The following is a 12874-nucleotide window of genomic DNA, read 5'->3' as shown; positions in this document are numbered from 1 at the left end:
AATACACGTAAATTAAAAAGGTAGAATTCTGGAGAGCGTTTAAAACATGATGATTATCATGTACCCGCCCCGTACGCTCTTTATTGGTATTTACCATCGATCCCAATGGTTTCCTCTACCAACGAATTATTCATTTCTACCTCTGCGATTCATTTATAAGTGTATGATACAGGATTAATCAATGTCAACAAAAGCTTTTGTTACCATAGGACGCTTTTGTGTGAATATCAAAAGATGGATACAATCGAACGCGAAACATAATGTTGTTAACTTAGTTTTGGCATCAACAAAGAGACGCGGTATCTAAAACTCCATTCAGGGCTCCGTATTATTAACCTTGCGTGCAGTCCAATATTCAGCTACAAAAATTTGCTGGTATGTAAAATTCCTTATTAAGTATTTGAGTCTCTTCGTAGAAGCACTTTTTCCTAACAAAGTGTTCTGATCGATAGAATTCAGAGATAAATAGCATATAATCTGTCACGGGCTACATATATATTTTCAGTAGTAAGGATATGAGGTGGTATGGAAGTTAAGAGTGCGCAAATTATACCAGTCTCATCTTCTAAAGTTCTTGCTCGGCCGTTGCTTCGACACAAGAAACGAATACGTCAGTGATTTCTTATGTGAGGCAACTTGACGGACATTTATTTTAAAGCGTTCCTGTAATGAAAAGATTTTTATTTGCTTTACTCCGTATAAGTGATGACGTTTAACGCTGAGTATCTCTCGGTAGCCAAACACTAAACGCAATATGTTGTACGAGCAAGCACAAACACATTTTTCGTGTATTTTAGGGATAAGAACGAAAAACGAGAATAACCAGCAGTCGGTGATTTTTATTGTATAAAAACTTGCAGACACAAAAATAATTGTGATTTCAGCAAGCTAAGAAAAAAGAGACTTTGATATATGATCAATAGAATGAAATAGTATCATATCAGCTATAGTAATTTTGCGGACACATGCTATCAAGCACCTCCATCACGGGTAGATGTCACGATGATAGCTACTTTCTTACAATACAAAAGGACAATGCTCAACCACTAAGATAACAACCACAATTCAGCAAACTTTCGCCTGGTCCACTTCATGTCAAACAATACAACCATATCTCGTTTTGGTATTAGGTATACCAAAAGTGGTTTAAGTGGAGAAAAAAGTCGTGCAGTGGTCGACTTTTGTCAGCTCCAATATATCCAGGCATGAAGCCTACCCTATTACCTTGTCGATAATATAGAGCAGAGGCAGAAGAGAACTGACAATCAAGGTGATATAATAATGACACGATGAGGATTTGAGCTTTTCAATTTCGTTATTAGATTTCAAGCGACAGATAACTCAAATTGTCGTTATCCCATCTTGCTTTTAGAGATGTAGTCTCTTTTATTTTAAAGTAATGTTTTCTAAATATTTGAATTGCATCGCTTTAAGAGAAGATTGAATGAACCATTTGACTGTAACTTTTGGTTACGAAATTCATGTCTGAGAGAAGAACATCGAACATGCCATCGTCGCCGTCCAGCGTGGCTCCGGAATCAGGTCGAGAGTCGAGGGGAATGAAATTTTCCGAACTTCACGAAATATGCGCAGGTGGAGATGTAGATAAATTGGATGAAATTCTTAAAAGTGGAAGATACGAATTTTTGAATTATAAGGATCCGGATTGGGGCGATAGAACACCGTTGCACTGGTGTAGTCTGAAAGGTATAAAAACGTTTTGTTGTTGAACATCATTCCTCTTCAAAAAAGAATGAAAATGTCATAATATGGTTTTATTTGTATTGTGGTTTCTCGTAACTTTTACTCAGAAATTTAAATGTACTCTTCCCATTTTGTTCTCTGACCTGGCAGAATAAACACTCAAAACATCCCAAGCACCTGGTCAACTAGTATATGCTGCTATTTAACAATAACAATATATTTTAGGAAAAGGAGACATGGTTAGAAGGCTTATTGACAAAGGCGCACACCCAGGTTTAAGGTCAGACTGTGGATGGACAGCAGCACACTTTGCAGCAGAAGGTGGAAAAACCCACGTCTTAAGGTATTTAGATTTTTTGTATTCTCGAAAAATAGTTCCTAGAAACATCGAATAGCAAGCAATCAATTTCCATAGCAAGCTCAAAGTTTTTCAACAATTACAACGTGACGTCGTATAATATTTGGGTCTTTTGGAATGCCCAAAATATTTTATATTAATAATAATTGTATAGTTGACTAAAACAGCTGATTGTAATTAACAAAACCAATTTGTATTTTAGTTGATTTTTGGTTGTTTCGAATTTTTCAGAACGCTACACAGTTTGAATTCTCCGATGAATCGACGTGATTTATATGGTGACACTCCAAGAAGAATAGCAGAAGTTTATGGACATAAAGAATCTGTAGAATTTTTGCGCATGTAAGTTGAAGTTTATATATGGTCTGTATCAAACACATCCAAATTTGTTCCTGTCTTCATAAAGAGTTTAATAACAGATGTTTTATGCGCCTATGACTACCGTATATATTATTACTCGTATTAACACTTTTGATTGGCTAGTATCTACGTTCAGTGGTAAGGTAGAAGGAATTGTTTTGTTTGGCATTTAGTCTTTTTCTCTAGAGCGGAAGAAGAGTATAAAGACAGACGAACAAACACCGAGCTAAACGGAGAAGCAGAACCTTTCGACGACGAAGATATGGAGTGGTGTTTGAAAAACAACTTCGAACCAGATTCATATATATCAGCTGACGATATGAGTACCGGTAAGATATAACATAGTAAAGCATGTTATATTGAGGTTGTTTATTTTGCATAATACATTGGATGCGTTTGCTTGAACCTTGCAAACGAAGACGTGAACTAACTACATCTCGCATATTACATTTTGGTTGTATTCAAACATATGCTACACATGTGCTAAATCCACAAACTTGTTAATTGTAAGGGACCGTCTCAGGGGTTTATAGGTAGACATAAAAAAAACATTTCAAACCCTTGAATAAAATTTCACATGCTCTAAAATTCATTTAATAATTTATCGACCTCGAAGTATGGAGTTTACCAGTATTCTACATCTTTTTATACCCATCTTTCATGAATTAGGAACACTGAAAGGAGTCTAAAGTACACCATTGAAAATTGTCATTGGGCAAGTTGAAGTATATATAATAAATTATTTCCGCCTCATGGCCCCCCCGTTTGAAGTTTTAAGTTTAGGTATTTATTTAAGAGGCGCATTGAATATTACCCCATGCACTGGTCCCTGATGAAAATTCACGACCTGTCAAAATGACTTGATCGAATAAAATGAAAAGCAACTTAGAATGGATATTTATGTGTGTAGGGCGACTTACCGAATGTCGCAGAAAATCTTTTCAACGCGGCCGATCGAATCGACGCCGTTCTGTCGCCAATGAAATGAGGAAGTCGATTGGTAAAACAAAATCCTAAATCGATGAGGTGGGTCTGCGCGTGTAACGTGTGTGGTAGATATTGTTGCCGTGGGTTTGTTTTTGCTTCCAAATAACTGCATGATGGCGCTAAAAGCATTTTAGGTGCTATTTAACGCCTTTTGTATTCTTGTGCATCATCATTTATAGTCAATGATTATAGACATTTACAGATGCCACGGGCTCCATATCTCTGAAGAGTTTTGCTGAAAGTGTGGCATCATCTAAGAGAAGAAAACCTCGTCATTACGGAAAAAATTCAACAAAGAGCGGGGAAGTCAAGTCAGGAAAATCACCAAAATCTACACGACGAAAATCTGACTCTGGAGGACAGTCAGATAAAAAATCTTCAAAAGGTGGAAACAGGAAAAAGAGTCAAGCGAAATCACCAAAGCGTTCTTTGAATAGAATATCAGAAGTTAAAACACCAGCAGGAAAATAGCAGTTACGAACGGTTTCCAATAATCCGGATAAAACTATCGCGTTGCTGTTATCAGTGTTGAATTATAATATCCCCACTAGTATATGTGCCTGAAACTATCCTGAATGGTTACTATTTTATATTTTGGTATAATTTTTCGCTCTCTATGAAAAGTGGTAGGTAGCCTTATAGTTTCTCAAACCTGGATTGATCATTGAATTTCAGTGAATATTTTCAATGTTCTAGAAACATAGTTTCCTTGTGGTATGAAGTCGATAATCCAACACACCACCGAATGAAATGGGTAAAATAACATTATTGTTTTTGTGCAGTTTGCTTTCAGTTGATATATACTCGTATATATATATATTGTGTACATCGTTTATTGCTGCTTGTATTTTACTACGTTTTATATATATATATAAAATATAAAGTGAGATGTTTTGCAATTTTGGACGACTGTGAATTTGAAAATTTCGCTACTGGAACTTGTAGAATACTTCGAATTTAAAAGTGTTGAGACATGTTAACGACAAGTGCATTGGCACGGTTTCAAAATTAAGTATACTCGCCAAGCCAGCAACAATGCCTGGATATCCCAATCGCTGCAAAGACGACACGCTTAACAGTTCGTTGACGCAGAAACGAACTATCCAGCGGTAATGCACGGATTGTTCACACAAAACAGAGTAACAAAAATACAAACATAAGAGCTTTGCTCAAATATATGGACACGTAGCGCCACCCAGTGGCAATAATTTTGATGACGTCATAGCGAAAAAAAAGTAACAGCCTTCTGGAGAAAAATTTTATCTTTAACCACTGAAAATATCAAAGCAATTGGTCCAGTATTCGAAGAGAAAAGCGATTTTTTAAAAATGGAGACGGAGACAAATAACAATAACAACAAAATTTTGAAACGATCGTTATGGCCACTAAACTTGTCCCATAACCACTACAGCAGTGAGATGGCACAATCATGCAGCGTAGCGAGTTCACGTATTGATCGTCATCAAAGTCAGCCAGAAATTATCGAATCAATATGGTGTCGAATATAAAATTCGCAACTGTGGATATAACTCTGACATGGTCAACTAGGGCCCGCGTGCCAAATCCGGCCCATTGGGTTGTTCAATCTGGCCCGCCTGATTCTGCCACAACCCAACTAAAACTAAATTTTAAAGTTTTAGCTGAAAAATTGCCCAAGAACTTTGTCGAGATTGAGATTAAATTTAGTTTTTGCAACACTGTAAACATTGTCCATAAAATGTAACCTATTACGTTACGTTACACTTACATGGCGGCCAATCTCGATGGCAATTTTTTTTGCCGCTGGTCCAAAAACTTTGACCACCCCTGAAACTTCACACACGTATCAACCAATTCTGACTAACATAATAAAAGAATACAAAGTACAATGACTGTCTGCGGAAAGATAGCCTATTTTCTGGTTACATGTCCATCAAAACCAGTCCATTGAATAACTGGAAGGATGCCAATATAACAGACTTCGAGTACCAGTATGATTGAATTTTGTGAATTAAATGGGTGAATTGGGTCCATATTTTTTTTTATTAAAAACAAGATCATCACATCAATATCATTTCATTACAGTGCTGTGCCGATACCGGCATTAAAGTTCGAGATGTAGGGCTATGTGCAGATACCGGTGTCCGTTATGAAAAGGTTATGATGGTATTTTGAAAATTTCGTGAATACAAGCTACATATCATCAATCAGGGTTGTACCGCACCTGGTTCCGGATCTTTTGTACAAAGCCCCCGAAAAAAAAACACTCTCGCCAACCCCTTAAAAGTAGTAATTATCTAGTTAGGGTTTGGAATGCAGATTGCGCTGGAAATTTTAATTTTTAAATCATTCCTAACCCCAACTGGATAGTTAATAATTTGTTATTTTAAAAACGTGACTGGGGTGTTTTTTCATATCTCAAATTAGTGGTGGAAGCGTTGTACAAGATCTCTGATTCAAAGCAATACATCCTTGGCCCTTTAGACTCAATTTTCTTCTAAAACAAACCTACCTATCATGTCACTGTGCCGTAACCGTATTTCAAAAGATGTGGAAGCGTGGAAAAGGTTTAAATTTAACTTGTCATGGTATAACTAATTTATACTCAAAAATTAAATTCACATTTATCTAAAATGAATAAAAATTAGACTCCGTTCGCTTTTGACCAACGTTCTTGATCAACGGCGATTTCTCCAGTAGAACCATAGTTAACTATGGTAGAACGACGAAGCAACTGAGCAAGAGCGTCACGCTTGGCGAAATAACTACAGTGTTCTCATGAATTAAAATGAAATTGCGCCAAATTTCGTATCTCGCAGAAACATTTAAAAAATACAGAAGTAATGGACTTTTGTAAACTACTTCCTAAACACTGAAAATTCGGAATCGATTGATTCATTAGATACGGGTTTCAAAGTTTTCGAAGGTAGTTTTAGCGCGGAAATTGAATTGTTCATTAGGTATCTTAAATAAAACCTACCCTGAAAATAAGACCTACAAGCGTATCACAGTTGTCCGGACTGTTGCACTCAAAATCAACAGCGCAGGTTCGGCGAATGCTCATATACGATATTATTGGACGAATATAAAAATTGTGTTCTTCCCATACTTTCGAAAGCATAAACTCAAATGTATAGTCATATGTATTTCAGTAAATCATTTGTGCCAAAGTATTCATACAAATATTGCTTACCGAATGTGATATTGATTTATTTAAATATATAATTTTTAACATAAAACGGTCATTTATCGACGTGCACAGTAACGACCTTCTTTTTTAAAGTATTATAAAATCTTATACGAAAATCATTAAGAAAACTGGAATAAAGTAGAGGATTAAGAGCGCTGTTAACCGGTAGAAGGCCAACTGCTGAAATTGTGTATGCTACGTATGGTATATCATGGCCTGCCAATTTCAAAAATCCCATTATACATATGGGAATCCAGCACACACAGTCTGTGGCTATCAGCAGTGCAATGCGAAATTGTATCTTTGACGTTCTTTGAGTCACCTTCTTGACGTTCTCTCGATCATTACACGGTGTTGTTGGAGCGAAATTAGATTGACGCCGTTTGTGGCATGTAAAACAGTCCCGAAAAATCCATAATTTACCTCTATCACCTTCTTGTACGCTTTCTATTGAAGTGTTCGGACTACAGTTCTTCGAGCTATGTACTGATTCATCTAAACGAGTGGGAGCTTTCTCAAATACGACAGCCCGACTTTTGTTGGACAAAATGTAGATGAACAAGTAGGCGATACTAATGTAAACCACACCAACAAAATTTACTATCAAAAATGTTGCTGTGTGTTGCCATGCTACATCACCGATTGTGACATACAGCTTGGGTATGCATACACTATGAACACTGTAAAAACCAAAAAATCGCCAGTCGGAATACATAGGTGCAGCCTGTTTAGTCAGATCCACCATTTCTCTCCAACTCAAGTGCTCACCTTTCAGTAAGTTAGCTCCAATGGTTGTGTTCTCTGAAACGTCGATCATTGCAAGAATGAGGTTGCTGGCAGTGGTCTGATTAATTACCGGGGGCCTGGCGTGTGGGAAAGGCACCCATGCTTTAGTAGTGTAGTGATCTCGAAGTCCAGGTAAAATTGGAAGCACGGCGGTTGCAAAAGACACAATCCATGTAGCAGCACAAATGCAGATTAAGTAATTCGATTTCTTTAGTATTCTCATACCGAAAGGCCTTGCCACAGAGTAAAGTCGTAGTGTAGTGAGACTGATTAGAGACAGTACAGACGTCTGACTAGAAAGCATAACTATCACGCCGAGAGCTTGACACGGACCACTGGTTCTCCACTTTTTATCGAAATTCCAGTAATCAGTTGACTGCGTCATAGAAATTCCTGCCAATGTCACTAGATATATACCCATCAAAAAATCCGCAGCTGCGAGATTAAGAACTAAAACACTGTTCCATAATTTGATGGTTTTCTTTCGTCCCCAGCCGACTGATTTGCCTGTTCTGCGTTGATTTATATTACCTTTATCATCTCTTTTCAAATTAGCTCCACGTTTTATGCCACTATCTGAAAAAATAACCCCTGTGACAGATGATAATAACTGAAGCACTGCACTTGACGACCGTGTGTTTTGCATCGTTGTAAGACTGAGGCTTGTATTTATGATTACTACGGAGTTACCCAAAACAGCTACTATTCCAACGACCCACATGGAGAATAGTATATACCAGTCTTTAATCATCTTATCTTTTGATGACGTCATTCTTCCTGGACGATCTTCCCACTCGTCACTTCCGTCATCACAATCAGCTACCTCATCACCTCTTTGACTGCTGTTCACGTATAATGGGGTACCGGACTCGCAGTAAAAGCGGCCTGGGCATATGAGCTCGTCGTGGGCAGAGTCACAGTCAATAATTCCATCGCACACTTGGGAAAGAGTAATATTTTTTTGGTTATCAGTAGCGTTATTTAAAGTCTTTGTTTGAAGTAAGACCTTAGACAATAATTGCATGCGGGTCGCCGACTGCCTTGAGAAGGAATATCCTCCGTGTGGTGATCCAGTGCGTCCCCATTCTTTTTTGCGAACATTGTTCACTGAAAATACGTTGGCTAAAGTCATGCAGCTGATTGTGGCGTTATGTCTTTCCTTGATTTTCTTCATGCGCTCGGAATTATTCCGATTCTTATTTCTGATGAATCTGTTGAAATTAGAGTTTTTGGTGCAATTGCCTGAAATAAAATAGTACAATATGGTAGTATTTTAAACATGTGAGTAATATATAAAATTCTTGTCAAACCGATATTGTTAGGGTTATTTCGCGATATTGTTTAATATAATTTAATGCATCACTATTGCATTGTTGCGGTATTGTGTATGATATATAATATGTAATGGTATTTTCTTGCTTGGTTGAACGAGAGAATCACAAATGTATGCAACCTTCACTAGTAGATCGAGTGCTGATGGTATTTTACGTACAAAATGATGAAGCCGATGAAAATTTATTACACAATCGAAGTTTTTCCGGAAAATATTTTTTAAAGGCATTTCTTTTTAATTTACAGCAGTGGTTGGTAAGCTTTATGTACTAGCGGTCAAATATACACTTTTCCGGTAGCTTGCGACCGCTTTAATTTCCGCCTACGAGCAATCGCCACATTAAATTTTAAATTAGGGCACACTCTCGACTCCTAGTCCTTTGTTAAAAGCTTGCCACGATGAGACGTGTATGTAGACGCTTCTTATTGGACACGCAGTGGACATATCGATCGTTTTGTTTCTATTATGTTGTTGTTGTTCTTGTTCTTCTTCATTTCCTTGTTAGTATTTTTCTTGTTATGAAAAAATTTTCTCATTCAATGATGGACAAATTGCTTTCAAGTTTTAATAGGCTAAAGATTTTTTTACAAATAGGCTTTTATTTATATTTCAAGAATAAGTATAACAACAACATACTAACAAAACAATCCATAGGTCCACCCCGTGTCCAATAAATAAAAGTAATAGCCTTCTAGCGAAAAATACAATCTTTAACCACTGAAAATTTCAAAGCAATCGGACCATTAGTGGATGAGAAAAGCAATTTTTTCATAGCAACAAGAAGAAAAATACCAACAATATTAACAACAACAGCATAATAGCAAAACGATCCATAGGTCCACTTCGAATCCAATAATAATATAATTATATATCATCCTATTATAATGAGTTCAGTCGTTCGGGGGCCGCCAAAAATTAAACACGAGCCGCATTCGCTTGCAGAACGAAGTTTGCCGGCCACTGCTTTACAAACTCAAAGCGTGTAAAGTGTATAATTATAAATAAATAAGTTTTATTCAAAGCTAAAATCGTACCTGTTGGTCGTTCCCGCATTATATCACAAAATATTTCATCTTGATTGTCGGGACATTGCTGAATTCCATCACAAACTTGATTTTTAGAGACACATTCCATTGTTCCATTACTGGAAAACTCCAGTGAACACAGTATTTCGCCTTCGTTGCAGTAAGTACAAGCGGTGGCCTGTTTGCCATTCGCGACAATCGTGCGATCGAGAGAAGAAATGCAAGATCGTTGAATGAAGTCTAACGCACTTTCCCTTCTCTTCCCTGTGTTTGATATAAGACTTAAGCGAGTTCCATCTAATCCGATCATATTTCTTGAAATAAACAACTTGCTCATGTTGTGAAGAGTTGCATTGAATATTTGATATAATCCGTCTAAGTTTGTGACTGTCTCAGTGGGGCACAGATATTCATCCGATAAATCTCTGCAATCAAATTTTCCATCGCACATTTTGTGTGGGGGTATGGGCCTCGAATCTGTGATGCAAAAATGTTGTTCTCGTTTGTCCTTATCACCATTTCTTTCCCTACGAGATAATTGCCCATCGTATTCTAAATTCTCATCCCGTCCTCTCAAATGCCCAGGTGCATGCCGTGGTCTTGGAGGTCTGTTTCCTGGCAAATTGTCTGCTAAATGAATCCAAGGTGGAGGTGGAGGACGCCAACTACCCCTGCCGCTCCTTCCAGCCGCCGCTTCTCCTACAGATAAATATTTAGAAATTTAAAGAAGATGTTTAAACGTATCTTTTCTTCGTAAGTTTATTTTACGTTGACATTTAAGAAGGCAAGAACAGATATTTCTAGTTAGCATTCACTGCATTCGTGATTATAAAGTTTATCTTACCTATTAGTATAATCATCAAACATCCAAATACAAACATCACACTTTGCTTCATTATCGTCATTGTTTTTTGCATAAAAAGTTATCAGCAACTAGTTATATTTATGGCTATCGGCTATTGATAGAAGAAACAAATTAATAATGCTAGTAATCATGTTAAAATCATGTCATCTTTTTGGCTTTCATAGTGCCAAAAGAATATACCTACTCATGGCCGAAAAATTCACTGATGTATCTTAGTTTTTAGGTGGAGTGAGGGGGTATCTACACAAGGGGGAAATTAGATTGATCCTGTTTGCAAGAGAGATATACAGTATAATAAAGTATATGTTATTACTCTTTATAGTCCGAGGTTTGGACATTTTTCATGGACAGTTAGTATTCTAATCTTGCATTTAGCGCAATTCCTTTTCAGTAATTCTAATAAACACTCTTCATCATTTTTCTACTGTTCATGACATTTGCACTCACGGTGACAAGAGCATAACAATAAGACGTGATAAGCTTGTTTTGTCCATAAATACTCGAAAGATTTGAAAAAAAGGCGCCAGAAAAAATCTCGGTATATATATATGTTGTATAAAGTAGAGCGGTTTAACAAATTTCAAAACTGTAATCTTAAGTTTCTGAAAAAAACGTCATTAAACACGTGATACTATCGTAAACGTACATAAATAGGGTACTAATCTATGTCATTTAGTAAATAAACCGCATCAACTTAAGATGACCCCGGGCAATGAACGTGCTGACACACTATTAAATAAAATGTGTAAATTACAATACAATTTAGTCAAGGTCATATTATCTATGTACGCGCAGTAAATAGCATCAGTCGAGCATTAGCCGTACTGTACTTGCTTATTGGGACCAAGAGTTATCAACAAAGTATTTTATTTTCATTAGAACTTGGTTTCGGATAGTTTTCTCAAATAAAAAAACTCTTTTTATCCCTACTGCAAAATCACTATCTTACTAACAGTTTTATTTATTGGTTAATTGTGACGTGCTCTACCACATAGAAACCCGTAAACAAGCTCTATATTCGAATTCACGGAACACATTTCATTTTTAAACAACATTTTTTCGCGCCAAAATTCAAAATTAATGCTCCGGGCCAATTTAAAGAGTGTTAAGCGATTGTCGAGAGATTTATTTGAAATTAGACACCTTGCTGCTTGCTATAAATTTTATTATAGATTGGGGCCGATATGACTTGGCTCGTTTTACAGTAAAAATCGATAACGGTGACAGATCAAAAAAGTGATGTAGTGTGAAACTATGGTCTCGAATATCCGGAAAGTTCTTCTGCATTGAATTGTTAACATGTATAGAAATTTGACAGTTTTAACATCTGATTGGTATATTATATCCAAAATAGGCTTGAAATAGACTCAGTAATCCCTCACAACGGCTGCGATATGTACATTGGATATGTTTTTTTTTTGCATACAATAATAACAACTTATAGATCAAGACATCGATAAAAAAATCAACAGGTCAAATGAGTTAGTACTGCGTACCATAAGGGCATAACGTACCAAGAGTGGAAAATGATTCAGAATTTTTTTTAAAAAGAGCATATATATAGTATCGTATATCTTGGTATCGAAAGTCGTTATGAAACAAATCCAAATAATGCACATTTATCTATTACTGTTTCTTTGCTTGGAATACAGTCTAATTTCAGACATACTATATTTGAACCTTTCATCTTTGGCACATAACTAACATTTGTTTGTAGATTGTGTGTAAACCGCAAATTTCTGTGAGTAATTAATATCAACCGCGCGATAGAATTCAAATGTATCTGTCTATATTAACATGCGCCAGTAAACATTGCGTAAATACATAATTATCCTTATTCCATACTATATGAGATATACACGGTTCCATATGATTTGTGCAACTAACTTTCACTCTTATAAATTGCGTGCATAGCCTTTACTGGCCAAGTTCTTATTTGTACTACAATACTTGCATTTAATACACTGCATTAATCTTACAATACAGTGTTCGGAAATTAGCACGCATATCTTCGCACGAGTTCGTTCCCTTTACAACTTCTTTGAATCAGAGCCGTGCTATCGGATATGATGCGATGGGCAACTCACTATTCTATGCCGACTCACTCTCCTTCATACGTCGTATTACACAATTCTCTTTGAAAAAATTGAAATGACTAGTCTTCCATTACAATCCAGTTTAATACTTCCAAAATTTGTGCTAATTATGCTGCACGACCATCATTAGTAATATATTGTCTTATTTTTTGCAAACGCATATCCCGCGCTTTTTCGAATTTAAAATTTCA

General features: G+C 36.5%; 2 protein-coding genes across 4 annotated transcripts; one reads left to right on the top strand and one right to left on the bottom strand.

Moving 5' to 3' along the window:
- Positions 1-1352: 1352 nt before the first annotated feature.
- LOC120345954 (ankyrin repeat domain-containing protein 66-like) lies at positions 1353-4290 on the top strand. Of its 3 annotated transcripts, none has more exons than XM_078115243.1 (6): positions 1353-1707; positions 1930-2047; positions 2294-2404; positions 2609-2751; positions 3333-3448; positions 3612-3749. In XM_078115243.1, exons 1-5 carry the CDS (start codon positions 1482-1484, stop codon positions 3437-3439), a joined length of 705 nt encoding a protein of 234 aa, XP_077971369.1. In that variant the 5' UTR covers positions 1353-1481; the 3' UTR covers positions 3440-3448; positions 3612-3749. The 3 variants fall into 3 exon arrangements, with proteins under 3 accessions (XP_077971369.1, XP_077971370.1, XP_077971368.1); XM_078115244.1 differs by having other exon boundaries at positions 3602-3714; XM_078115242.1 differs by lacking the exon at positions 3333-3448 and having other exon boundaries at positions 1355-1707; positions 3612-4290.
- A 2234-nt stretch (positions 4291-6524) lies between these two features.
- Positions 6525-10699, bottom strand: LOC120346466 (uncharacterized). Its single transcript, XM_078115706.1, has 3 exons — positions 10567-10699; positions 9732-10421; positions 6525-8606 (listed from the first exon to the last, which is right to left on the bottom strand). Exons 1-3 carry the CDS (start codon positions 10637-10639, stop codon positions 6631-6633), a joined length of 2739 nt encoding a protein of 912 aa, XP_077971832.1. The 5' UTR covers positions 10640-10699; the 3' UTR covers positions 6525-6630.
- Between the last annotated feature and the right edge of the window lie 2175 nt (positions 10700-12874).

This window comes from Styela clava, chromosome 8 (genome assembly GCF_964204865.1).
Source record: "Styela clava chromosome 8, kaStyClav1.hap1.2, whole genome shotgun sequence".
Taxonomy (NCBI): domain Eukaryota; kingdom Metazoa; phylum Chordata; class Ascidiacea; order Stolidobranchia; family Styelidae; genus Styela; species Styela clava.
The sequence above is the reverse complement of the archived record's forward strand: the minus strand, read 5'-3'. Positions and strand labels throughout refer to the sequence as shown.

Excerpts from the sequence above, each read along its gene's own strand:
- LOC120345954 (XM_078115242.1), top strand. The coding sequence starts at position 1,482 with ATGTCTGAGAGAAGAACATCGAACATGCCATCGTCGCCGTCCAGCGTG. Across the intron at positions 2,048-2,293 it reads GGAAAAACCCACGTCTTAAG|AACGCTACACAGTTTGAATT; the intron begins GTATTTAGATTT and ends CGAATTTTTCAG. Across the intron at positions 2,405-2,608 it reads TCTGTAGAATTTTTGCGCAT|AGCGGAAGAAGAGTATAAAG; the intron begins GTAAGTTGAAGT and ends CTTTTTCTCTAG.
- LOC120346466 (XM_078115706.1), bottom strand. The coding sequence starts at position 10,639 with ATGCAAAAAACAATGACGATAATGAAGCAAAGTGTGATGTTTGTATTT. Across the intron at positions 10,422-10,566 it reads TTTGATGATTATACTAATAG|GAGAAGCGGCGGCTGGAAGG; the intron begins GTAAGATAAACT and ends ATTTATCTGTAG. Across the intron at positions 8,607-9,731 it reads AATGCGGGAACGACCAACAG|GCAATTGCACCAAAAACTCT; the intron begins GTACGATTTTAG and ends ATTTTATTTCAG.